The sequence below is a fragment of the Eretmochelys imbricata genome, chromosome 1 (genome assembly GCF_965152235.1).
Source record: "Eretmochelys imbricata isolate rEreImb1 chromosome 1, rEreImb1.hap1, whole genome shotgun sequence".
In the NCBI taxonomy this organism is placed as follows: Eukaryota; Metazoa; Chordata; order Testudines; family Cheloniidae; genus Eretmochelys; species Eretmochelys imbricata.
In genome coordinates this window covers 247,697,604-247,710,098 of record NC_135572.1, presented here as the reverse complement: position 1 = coordinate 247,710,098, position 12,495 = coordinate 247,697,604, and the positions used below count along the sequence as shown (strand labels likewise).

At 45.5% G+C, this 12,495-nt stretch overlaps 1 protein-coding gene and 1 long non-coding RNA gene across 3 annotated transcripts in view; one reads left to right on the top strand and one right to left on the bottom strand.

Moving 5' to 3' along the window:
- The first annotated feature begins 215 nt into the window (after positions 1-215).
- The window catches only part of PEX26 (peroxisomal biogenesis factor 26), a 30,143-nt gene continuing 17,863 nt past the window's right edge, over positions 216-12,495 (top strand). The window contains exons 1-3 of one of the 2 annotated variants that reach the window (XM_077826942.1): positions 216-624; positions 4,056-4,196; positions 6,897-7,210. In XM_077826942.1, the coding sequence (XP_077683068.1) occupies positions 407-624; positions 4,056-4,196; positions 6,897-7,210 (673 nt within the window). In that variant the 5' untranslated portion in view covers positions 216-406. The remainder of the gene's footprint in view (positions 625-4,055; positions 4,197-6,896; positions 7,211-12,495) is intronic. The other variant, XM_077826934.1, reaches the window with a different exon arrangement.
- Positions 4,700-12,495, bottom strand: part of LOC144270467 (uncharacterized) — a 61,790-nt gene continuing 53,994 nt past the window's right edge. Inside the window, exon 4 of the long non-coding RNA XR_013347168.1 lies at positions 4,700-5,510. This is a non-coding gene — a long non-coding RNA (uncharacterized LOC144270467). The remainder of the gene's footprint in view (positions 5,511-12,495) is intronic.

Sequence of the window (12,495 nt, the reverse complement as noted above, 5' to 3'; positions counted from 1 at the left end):
AGCACCGTGACCCCGGGAAACTACAAACCCCAGAGTCCCCTGCACAGGGTTTGGGCGCCGCGAGGCGGGCGGGTGCCAGGCTCCGGGCTTTTCGGGAGCGCCGCGAAGAGGGGGTCCGCCCGGCGCTGGGGGTGCGCGGCGCCGCAAGCCAGGACACAGGCGCAGAGCACGCCGGCTCTCGGGCCCCGCGCAGCGCCTCCGCCGGCCGCTGCGCTCCGCGCCCCGGGGCAGGGCTGGCGCTTGAGCCCGCGCGCGGGAGGACCCAGCCCGCGCGTGGCCCGGGGCGGGGACGCTTCGGGAGCAGCTGGGGCAGCGCAGCCAGCGGTGGCCCCGAGGGAGATCGGGGGCGGGATTCGAGGGCACGTCGCCAAGCCCGGCAGCTAACAGCCGCCGCTCCCCGGGCACCATGAGGAACGACTTGCCGGTGTCCTTCGCTGGACTCAGCGGGCCGGCAGGCTTCCTCAGGAGCAGCGAGCCTCTGTCCTTGTCTCCCGTGCCAGCCCCAGCGACCGCTTTGCTGGAGGAGGCCGCGGATTTGCTGGTGGTGCACCTGGACTTTGCTGCCGCTCTGGACAGGTGTGAGCGGGGCTGCGAGAGCCTCGCCTCAGACCCTGACGGTGAAAGGTACGGGGGGGGGGGGTGAGTTCCCAGTCACCCCGGGGCATACAGCAAAAGAGGTTCCCGCTGCTTAGTTATTCAGGGCAAACGCAGGCAGGGCCTGTGCAGCCGGTTCCCTGCGAAATCTCAGATCCAAGCGCAGACGAAATCTGTTTCTGAGTGACCCCTGGACCGAGAAGTCTTGGCTTTTGTTCGTGAACACACTGGACTACAGCAGTCCTGAGATGTTTGACAGGACTCAGCTAAGGTCTAATGTATCAGTGTAACATCTGTTATGTCCTGCCTTCAGGGACTCCATCGTGAACTCCTAGAGGGATGCATCGACACTGACTATTTTTAATAAATCGCTTTGAAATATTTTGCTTAGAAATAATTTTGCTGTGGGTTCTGGTTTTGGATTTTTTTGCCCCTCTTTCCCCCTCAGCCTTCTACGTGGGTAGAGTTGCAAGTGTTACTGGTCAGAGTCAGTGCTGTTGTCTTTTGTGTGACAGGTAGAGATCCATGACCATCTTGGTAGTTAAAAATTTCATAGCATTTTTTTACAGTAGTGAGAGCATTAATATTAGTGTCCTGGCCAAATTCTGATTTGTCTAATTACTTTTTAACTCCATGCTGTTCCATTTGGAAATAATACATTCTTTTTTGCTTTCAACCCTGAAATGGGGTGTAATGTTGCTGTTCTGTATACAAACAGCTGATTTGTTTCAGGCAGCAGTAACTGCATGCCCTAGGTAAGGGAAATGATTCCTGTATATGAATTGCTTGGAGATCCTTGAGAATCAAGGCATTTTGATGATAATAGGTCTAAGAATGTATAAGAACTCAGAAAAACGAAGCGTGGGATTACTGATCACGCTTTATATTAAGGTTCTATTTATAAAGGATTAATGAATGATTAGTGCATGTTTTAGTAAATGGTTAATCTATTGTTTTAGAGTCCAAGTAGTCAATACACGACTGATAGCCATCTGTAACACTTGCTGACCTGCTTACAACTCTGTTTGCATTTTAATATGCCTAAATACATCTAGGAACAAAGAATGTAGGCCATACTTACATGATGGGGGACTCTCTCCTGGGAAGCAGTGACTGAAAATAATTTGGGGTTCATGGTGGATAATCAGCTGAACATGAACACCCCGCATGATGCTGTGGCTAAAAGGGCTAATGTAATTCTTGGATGCATAAGCAGGGGAATCTCAAGTAGGAGTAGGGAGACTATTTTAGCTTTGTATTTGGCATTGGTGGAACTGCTGCTGCACTATTGTGTCCAGTTATGGTGTCCACAATTCAAGACAGATGTTGATAAATTGGAGAAGGTTCGGAGACGAGGCACGATAATGATTAAAGGAGTTGAATCTGTTTTGCTAGAGAAGGTTAAGGGGTGACTTAATTACAGTCTATAAGTACCTGCATGGAGAATATTTAATAATGGATGCTTCAATGTAGCAGAGAAAGGTATAATATGATCCAATGGCTGGAAGTTGAAGCTAGACAAATTCAGACTGGAAATAAGGCATATCGTTTTAAGTGTGAGAGTAATTAACCATTGGAACAATTTACCCAGGGTCAAGGTGGATTCTTTATCATTGACTACTTTGAAATTAAAATATGCTCTGGGAATTATTTTGGAGACGTTTTATGGCCTGTGTTGTACTGGAGATCAGACTAGATGATCACAATAGATTCCAAGGATAGAAGGGACTAGGAATTTCTCTTATTGTTTATCTCTGTAACATGCTTAGAATATCTCTAATTTATTAACCCTTTATAAATCACTATATTGAGGAATAGTTTTATTCCTTTGTCTATGACTAGGGAGATGCATAGAAACAGAATCCAAGTGCCTTAGGTCATCTAGTCTTGTTCCTCATTCCCCCCCCCACCCTTCCCCGTCTGAACACAAAAATACTCCTCTTGCTCCTCTTCATTTCCAAAGCTGTGTATATAATACAGGTTTATTACTTGTGGTGGAGGAAATGAACAGCTGGAATAGATGAACTCTTAAGGGACTTAAGCATAGCTCCTCCAATGTATTTAGGCCTGTAACTCCCATATCTCTGGAGGTCCGGCCAATCAATAGATCTGGTCTGGCTCTGCTTTGCTTGTTAGTTATGATGAGTTCAAAAGCCATCAGAATGATGTAGTTTATTGACCTTATTATGCCCCACTGCAATATAGTCCAGAGGTTCTTATGGTTCTACTAGATACTAAATGACCCACAAACACATTTAAAAGTGGGGAGGGGCGTGAAGATGAGAATTCCCTGGAAGAATGTGTGTAAAATAGCATTGGAATTATGTTAGGATTAGTCACAACAAGGATAGAGCCTATACTTGTTACCTGGCCGAAGAACCAGGGAGGGACACTTAAAAAAAAATCCCCCAGATGGGAAAGGAGCAGTTTAGGTTTATATTTTACTTGCTATATTATAGTCACACTCAGAGACCCCAGTGGAGATGAAGGCCCCATTGTGCTAGGTGCTGCACAAACACATGGTCTATCTCAAAGAGCTGATGGTCTAACTAGACAAGACCAACAAAGGGTGGGAGGGAAGAATCCTCATTTTATAGGTGGGGAACTAAGGGCTTGTCTACACTTAAAATGCCACAGCAGCATAGCTGCACCGCTGTAGCATTTCAGTGAAGGCACTGCCTACACGAATGGTAATCCACCTCCTCAAGAGGCAGTAGCTAGGTCTATGGGAGAATTCTCCCGTCAACCTACTGGTTTCTACACTGGGGGTTAGATGGGTTTCACTGTGTCACTCGGAAGTGTGGATTTTTCACACCCCTGACTGACGTAGTTATACCAACCTAATTTTCTAGTGTTGACCAGGCATGAGGCAGAGAGAATGATTGAATCACTGACTCTGTGTCGCACAAGCAGGGCAAGGAATTGAACCCAGTTCTCTTGAATTTCAGGCCAGGGCCTGAACCCGTTCTCACTCACTTTTTTATTATTTGTTTTTGGTCTTAAAGAGTGTTTTATCAATCATGCATTATTTAGGTTTGGAATCTCTTACAATCACAATTTCAGCACATTGCCAGTCCTAAAATAATAATAATAATGATGCCAACGGTCCTTGTCATGATTTCTAGTCACCAAACCATTACTGGAGGCTAGATCGTTGTTAAAAGCCTAAACTAATTTACAGGTAAATTTGGCTCGTTTTGGCTGCTTTAATACCTGTGAATATAGACAACTCCTGAGGAGTATGAAAAGGGATCTGTGCATGATTGAGAGTTATGGGACTTCTGCTGGAGATCTGTAACAAACATGTCCAGCAAAAAAGGCTGAACATGGTCTGCGCTTTTGGGGAAAAGCTGCTGAGGAGGAATTAGAAAGCCCCTAACATCAGATGTGTCAGGCGGGGAAGGATTTTGAAACAGCATTTCTCACAAGTGCTCATTTGGCCTGTCTTCTCCATTGGACAGCTTTGTGGAAGTGAAGAGCTCCCTGTGCATTGTGGGGATCCAGGCCCTGGCAGAGATGAACCGGTGGAGAGAAGTTCTGTCTTGGGTCTTGCAGTATTACCAGGTCCCTGAACTTCTGCCTCCAAAAATTCTGGAACTGTGGTGAGTAATTATCTCTACTTTCCAGATATGTCCTGCCTAAAATACCCAGGTTCCACAACCTATATGTGTAGTCTGTTGTATGGAGTTTGAGTTGGGCTTTTTCCTCCTGTGTCCCTCCTCCTTTCTTGTCATCTCCCTGTGCATGGCGGGAGGGGGGGCAGGCAGAGCTGTTCAGAGGGAACCTTTTCAGAATGAAAGAACAGAGCTGAACTTGGTTTTCTGCAGCATCTTTCATTTTCAAGGAATGCCACAGTGATAGGTTAGAGACTGTTACGTAACAAGTTTTGCCTCTTCCACAGCTAGAGACACTGGAACCTGTTAGTGTGAGAAGGGATGTTGCCCTGACACCAAGATCACACTCCCCCAGTGTTATGTGATCTTTATCTAGCACCTGTAGTCAGGCAGTGGTTTAACATCTCCCCTAGAATATGTTGTCTCAATCAGTGCAGCATCTCCCTAGTGCTTTAATGCAGTGAAAGACATGTTCTTCCCTTCTCTCCTTCACTAGCAGGGCTGGACTACTGTGACTGTCTCCTGACAAAAGCGAACAGAATGTGAGGAACCATTAGGAAAGGGATAGATAATAAGACAGAAAATATCATATTGCCTTTATATAAATCCATGGTACATCCACTTCTTGAATATTGTGTGCAGATCTGCTCACCCCATCACAAAACAGACACATTGGAATTGGAAAAGGTACAGAGAAGGGTAACAAAATAATTAGGGGTATTAGCTTAAAAAGACTGGGACTTTTCAGCTTGGAAAAAGAGATGACTGAGGGAGAACATGATAGAGGTCTATAAAATCTTGACTGGTGTGGAGAAAGTGAATTAGGAAGGGTTATTTACTCCTTCACGTAACACAAGAAGTAAGGGGTCACCCAATGAAATTAATAGACAACAGGTTTTAAACAAACAAAAGGAAATATTTCTTCACACAATGCACAGTCAACCTGTGGAACTCCTTGCTATGGATGTTGTGAAGACCAAAACTATAACAGGGTTCAAAAAAAAGAACTAACGTTCATGGAGAATAGGTCCATTAATGGCTATTCGTTAGGATGGGCAGGGATGCAACACCATGCTCTGAGTGTCCTCAGCTTCTGTGTGTCAGAAGCTGGTAGTGGATGACAGGGGATGGATCACTTCATGATTACCTGTTGTGTTCCGTCCTTCTGCAGCACCTGGCATTGGCCACTGTTGGAAGACAGGATACTGGGCTAGATGGACTTTTGGTCTGACCCAGTGTGGCCGTTCATATGTTCTCATTGCAATCCTTGTGATGAAAGATGCTGTGGCAGTGACATCTGACCTATGAATAGCCAAAGAACCACTTAATCTATGAATGGAATGGGGCTATAGTAAATACCTATGAAAAATCCAGAGAATCTTCTCTTTATCAGAAGTATGTTTTTTAAATTTAGTTTTTAGCATGAAGAGAGAGTGCTGCAAAAGTTGAATATATAAAAGTATTAAGTACTTATAATTTACAGGGCTTTCCACCCGTGGATCTCAAAGCACTTTATAAAGGCAGGCAAGTACCATTCCAAGTGACTGCTGGAGCAAATCTAGTCTCCCTTAGAAGTACAGGCATCTTAGAAGAAGGTGTGTAGGAGTCTTATTACTGAGAGCATGGAGTCGTGGAAGGATCTGGCCTCTCTAGGAAGGAGGGGAAAATGGATTTGATGCTTGTTATTGGGGGAGGAGATTGAGGAGGGCTTGGCAGCTGTGGCAAGGGGGTTGGGTCATGATTAACCAAGCCTGAGCAAAGAGTATTATTCAGGGCTATGAAAAGCCACATGCACCTTGAGAGCCTTAAATGAGTGTAATGGGTCTCGGGACATTTGATTCTCAGATTACTGCATTTCACCCATTAGTCAAATCTGTGTATTTGCCAGCCTTTAGGACCCCTCATGTCAAAACCCAAAGGGTCTGAGAACTGCCCAGGAAAGTACTGCCTGATGTGTCTCGTTAAGTCATGAATTTCATGGCCTTAGCAAAGACTCAGACTCTGTGATGCCATCAGTAAGTGCAGGGAGAAGGTCACATGTCACCCCCAGTGAAGAGCATGTGTTTTAAGATGATAAAATTTACATCTTAACAGTGACTGCTGTACTAGACCTTTGCTCCCTGCATCAGGTGATGAAAGTTTGGGAACGTTGCTGGGGGAGGAAGGAAGCTTGGCCTCTGTGGGTGTCTGCACTGCACCGGGGAGGTGTCATTCCCACTGTGGGTAGATCGACTCGCCCTAGCTCAGCTCAAGCTAATGCACTAAAAATAGTGTGGACGTTGTGGCACTGGTGATAGTTTAGGCTAGCCATCCGAATCCCAGCCCCCTGCCTTCCCCTTGGGTCCGAGCTCGGGTGGCTAGGCCAAGCTGCCACCAGTGCTGTAGCAGCTACGCTGCTGTTCCTAGTGCAGTAGCTTGACCTGACCTAGGAATCACACCTCCCTGCTGGGAATCATGTCTGTCTACCCATGCTGGGAATCACACCTCCCTGCTGCAGTGTAGACACATGCTGAGGGGTTGCTTCATATTGCTTTCTAGGGACTCCCTCCCTCTCTGCGTGGAGTGCAGATTGTCACTGAGGGATCTATGTCCAGTCCTGGGTATAGATGACTGAAGTTGGTAACTGTAAGTGATCTCAACTTTGCAAATAGTTTGTAGTGTAACATTCATTTTTTTCTTGCATTCTAGCATCCTATTGTACAGCACAGTGAAGGAGCCCCACGTGATGTTGGAAGTTGACAATTATTGGCTGAGAGATCTAACCAATCAGAGTCTGCCTTCGTATGGCACCTTGATGGAGTTGCATCTGTTGCACGTGTTGCTTCCCCTTGGACAATTTGTGGAAGCAGAGGATCTGGTACAGGGCTGTGAAGCTTTCAGTAAAGAGCAACAACTTGAGGCCCTGAGCACCATTAACAAGAGGAGGTGTCAGTGGGTGCAGCAGGAAGAGACACAATCAGGCCCTGAAGAGCAACCAGCCACAGCAAGGGAGAAGTTGTTAGGTAGGCGCTCTCTCTAAGCCTCACAATCCTGCTTTCCTCTTCCGAGGTGTAGAAGAGGGAGTGATTGAACTTGGGCCAAATCACTCTTTATTTTTATTTAGACTTATGTTAAGTGTTTTACCTACTTGCTCTTGGTGCTTTCACTATAGTTACAACTCACAATGTCGAAATGCAGCTCAACGCGTACAATCTCCAGATTGCCTCTCCCCCTCACATAACCACTGTCTGCTGATAAATAATAATTCATCTCAGCCCCCTTTCTTGTACCCCAGTTCCCTCAGCTTGGCTCCTTCCCAAATGTTCAGGAGAAAAGCTAGACTTTGCAGCACATCCAGAAGGCCAGCAAATCTGGCAGGTAGAGAGGAGAAGCGAGTTTCAAATCTAAAAGTCCTTCACAGAGAACTGCCCTGCGAGTAGCCTCCTCCCATCTACAATGAGGGAGTTGCAATTTTGCAGTCCTCACAACAGTGGCAGCATTGTATGAGGGAAGAGGTGGTACCTCAACAAACCCAAACTACTTAGGGGCTTTTAAATTAAAATAAAGACTTCAAACTGTGCTCAGAAATCCACAGTATTCCAAGCTCCCCATGTCTGTTTAGTTTTTGACTTCTCTGCTGGATGCCAATTGCAATGGTGTTTTTTTGTGGGATTTGAATATTGTCCACTGGGAACAGAGGTGAAAGCTACCCACTTATTTCCACACATCAAGCTGCCAATACATGGGTTGACTGTTCAGTGTTCATTACCAACTAGGGCTAGATTCAAACTGGTGTTTTAGGAGGAAGAGGCTCTGTATCCATTACCAGTTTTATCTTTTTCTTTTTTATCATGCCCAGTTGGATGACTGAACAGCCAGTTCCCCTTTCTGAACCTATCCAAGGTTGGTAGTGACTGAAAGTCTTAGGGGAAGTGGTTTCAGTTTCAGCAAGTTTCTAGGTCTCAAAATTCCATCACAGCTGGCACTAGTTGGTACCCATTTCTGCTGCAGCAACAGGAGCAGCTACCCAACATACTGTTAGGCCTGGTCTACACTTAAAATATAGGTTGACCTAGCTACAGTGCTCAGGGGTGTAGAAAAAAGCCACACCCCTGTGCACCCTGACTATGCCAACCTAACCCCCAGTGTAGGCACAGCTAGGTTGACAGAAGAATGCTTCCATCAATCTAAAAAAGAAAAGGAGTACTTGTGGCACCTTAGAGACTAACCAATTTATTTGAGCATAAGCTTTCGTGAGCTACAGCTCACTTCATCGGATGCATACTGTGGAAACTGCAGAAGACATTATATACACAGAGACCATGAAACAAAATCTCCTCCCACCCCACTCTCCTGCTGGTAATAGCTTATCTAAAGTGATCACTCTCCTTACAATGTGTATGATAATCAAGGTGGGCCATTTCCAGCATAAATCCAAGTTTAACCAGAACGTCGGGGGGGGGGGGGGTAGGAAAAAACAAGGGGAAATAGGCTACCTTGCATAATGACTTAGCCACTCCCAGTCTCTATTTAAGCCTAAATTAATAGTATCCAATTTGCAAATGAATTCCAATTCAGCAGTTTCTCGCTGGAGTCTGGATTTGAAGTTTCTTTGTTTTAAGATAGCGACCTTCATGTCTGTGATTGCGTGACCAGAGAGATTGAAGTGTTCTCCACTGGTTTATGAATGTTATAATTCTTGACATCTGATTTGTGTCCATTTATTCTTTTACGTAGAGACTGTCCAGTTTGACCAATGTACATGGCAGAGGGGCATTGCTGGCACATGATGGCATATATCTCATTGGTGGATGTGCAGGTGAACGAGCCTCTGATAGTGTGGCTGATGTTATTAGGCCCTGTGATGGTGTCCCCTGAATAGATATGTGGGCACAGTTGGCAACGGGCTTTGTTGCAAGGATAGGTTCCTGGGTTAGTGGTTCTGTTGTGTGGTATGTGGTTGTTGGTGAGTATTTGCTTCAGATTGGGGGGCTGTCTGTAGGCAAGGACTGGCCTGTCTCCCAAGATTTGTGAGAGTGCTGGGTCATCCTTCAGGATAGGTTGTAGATCCTTAATAATGCATTGGAGGGGTTTTAGTTGGGGGCTGAAGGTGACGGCTAGTGGCGTTCTGTTATTTTCTTTGTTAGGCCTGTCCTGTAGTAGGTTACTTCTGGGGAACTCTTCTGGCTCTATCAATCTGTTTCTTCACTTCCGCAGGTGGGTGTTGTAGTTGTAAGAATGCTTGATAGAGATCTTGTAGGTGCTTGTCTCTGTCTGAGGGGTTGGAGCAAATGCGGTTGTATCGCAGAGCTTGGCTGTAGACGATGGATCGTGTGGTATGGTCGGGGTGAAAGCTGGAGGCATGTAGGTAGGAATAGCGGTCAGTAGGTTTCCGGTATAGGGTGGTGTTTATGTGACCATTGTTTATTAGCACTGTAGTGTCCAGGAAGTGGATCTCTTTTGTGGACTGGACCAGGCTGAGGTTGATGGTGGGATGGAAATTGTTGAAATCATGGTGGAATTCCTCAAGGGCTTCTTTTCCATGGGTCCAGATGATGAAGATGTTATCAATATAGCGCAAGTAGAGTAGGGGCGTTAGGGGAGCTGAGGAAGCGTTGTTCTAAATCAGCCATAAAAATGTTGGCATACTGTGGGGCCATGCGGGTACCCATAGCAGTGCCGCTGATCTGAAGGTATACATTGTCCCCAAATGTAAAATAGTTATGGGTAACGACAAAGTCAGAAAGTTCAGCCACCAGGTTAGCCGTGACATTATCGGGGATACTGTTCCTGACGGCTTGTAGTCCATCTTTGTGTGGAATGTTGGTGTAGAGGGCTTCTACATCCATAGTGGCCAGGATGGTGTTATCAGGAAGATCACCGATGGATTGTAGTTTCCTCAGGAAATCAGTTGTGTCTCGAAGGTAGCTGGGAGTGCTGGTAGCGTAGGGCCTGAGGAGGGAGTCTACATAGCCAGACAATCCTGCTGTCAGGGTGCCAATGCCTGAGATGATGGGGCACCCAGGATTTCCAGGTTTATGGATCTTAGGTAGTAGACAGAATATCCCAGGTCAGGGTTCCAGGGGTGTGTCTGTGCGGATTTGATCTTGTGCTTTTTCAGGAAGTTTCTTGAGCAAATGCTGTAGTTGCTTTTGGTAACTCTCAGTGGGATCATAGGGTAATGGCTTGTAGAAAGTGGTGTTGGAGAGCTGCCGAGCAGCCTCTTGTTCATATTCCGACCTATTCATGATGACAACAGCACCTCCTTTGTCAGTCTTTTTGATTATGATGTCAGAGTTGTTTCTGAGGCTGTGGATGGCATTGTGTTCCGCACGGCTGAGGTTGTGGGGTAAGTGATGCTGCTTTTCCACAATTTCAGCCCATGCACGTCGGCGGAAGCACTCTGTGTAGAAGTCCAGTCTGCTGTTTCGACCTTCAGGAGGAGTCCACCTAAAATCCTTCTTTTTGTAATGTTGGTAGGGAGGCCTCTGTGGATTAGTATGTTGTTCAGAGGTATTTTGGAAATATTCCTTTAGTTGGAGACGTCGAAAATAGGATTCTAGGTCACCACAGAACTGTATTATGTTCGTGGGGGTGGAGGAGCAGAAGGAGAGGCCCCGAGATAGGACACCTTCTTCTGCTGGGCTGAGAGTATAGTTGGATAGGTTAACAATATTGCTGGGTGGGTTGAGGGAACCATTGCTGTGGCCCCTTGTAGCATGTAGTAATTTAGAAAGTTTAGTGTCCTTTTTCTTTTGTAGAGAAGCAAAGTGTGCGTTGTAAATGGCTTGTCTAGTTTTAGTAAATTCCAGCCACGAGGAAGTTTGTGTGGAAGGTTGGTTTTTTATGAGAGTATCCAGTTCTGAGAGCTCATTCTTAATCTTTCCCTGTTTGCTGTAGAGGATGTTGATCAGGTGATTCTGCAGTTTCTTTGAGAGCGTGTGGCACAAGCTGTCAGCATAGTCTGTGTGGTATGTAGATTGTAATGGATTTTTTACCTTCAGTCCTTTTGGTACGATGTCCATCTGTTTGCATTTGGAAAGGAAGATGATGTCTGTCTGTATCTGTACAGGTTTTTTCATGCAGTTGATAGATTTCCACTCCATACGGCACTTTAAATAAGCTATTACCAGCAGGAGAGTGGGGTGGGAGGAGGTATTGTTTCATGGTCTCTGTGTATATAATGTCTTCTGAAGTTTCCACAGTATGCATCCGATGAAGTGAGCTGTAGCTCACGAAATCTTATGCTCAAATAAATTGGTTAGTCTCTAAGGTGCCACAAGAACTCCTTTTCTTTTTGCGAATACAGACTAACATGGCTGTTACTCTGAAACCTTCCATCAATCTAACAGTTGCTTGGGGAGGTGGATTTCCTAGAGTGATAGACAGACCCCATCCGTCACTGTAGACTGCATCTACACTACAGGGTTATGCCAGCATAGCTACAGTGCCATATCTATATTATGCTAGTTTCCATAGTGTAGACATGGCCTTAGTCTGCTAGCTTAGTGGGTATTAACTGTTAACTAACAATATTGCCAGGGGATGTTCCTTTTGACCTCTTACATGGCATGTGCATAAACAAAGTAGTAAACCAAATGCTCTTGCTTGGTAAGAGTTGCAAGGGCGAAGTTTATCTTTCACATTGGCAAAGACTAAGAAAATTATTTTCTAGTTTCTAAAATATACTACCAAAGAAATATGTAAAAACGTGCAATTAAAACTTAAGACAGATGACTTTTCCTCTAAGGGCTTATGTAGTTGCCAGTGTGAACTTTCTACTATCTTCCCATTAATAATTTTCTTTATTTTATTCTCCTTTTTTGAGCCCATGTAGTAGAATCTATGGGTGGGATTTAAGCACCTATTAAACCTAAGAATTCCCAATTAATCCAGGAATTCTTGTCTCCACGGGGCTCCAGCACCTGGCTGGGGTATCCCTCCCTTATGGGACATCAGTATTTATAATTGTATAAAGTCCTTTGGGTACAAGCTTCCCACAGAGTTTCGTCCTCAGTAACAACTACCACAAAGCTTTTAGAAAGAAAACAGGAAAAGAAAGCAACACACCTCTGTTAATAGCTGCCCAACTAGGAAGATGTGGATTGCGGGAGCCAATCTGATGTTACATCCTTGCTAATAGCAGACAGGTCAGGAGTGCTTGAGGAAACCAGGGGTGAACACAGTATTCCTCTTTGAATAGCTGCCCTGTCATGGGGGTGCATCACTCACCAGCAGGCTGGTACCTCCTCCTGGCCACTCTGGAGATTAGCTGGAGGCCACCACCCCCGTCCATGGCTTGCACATC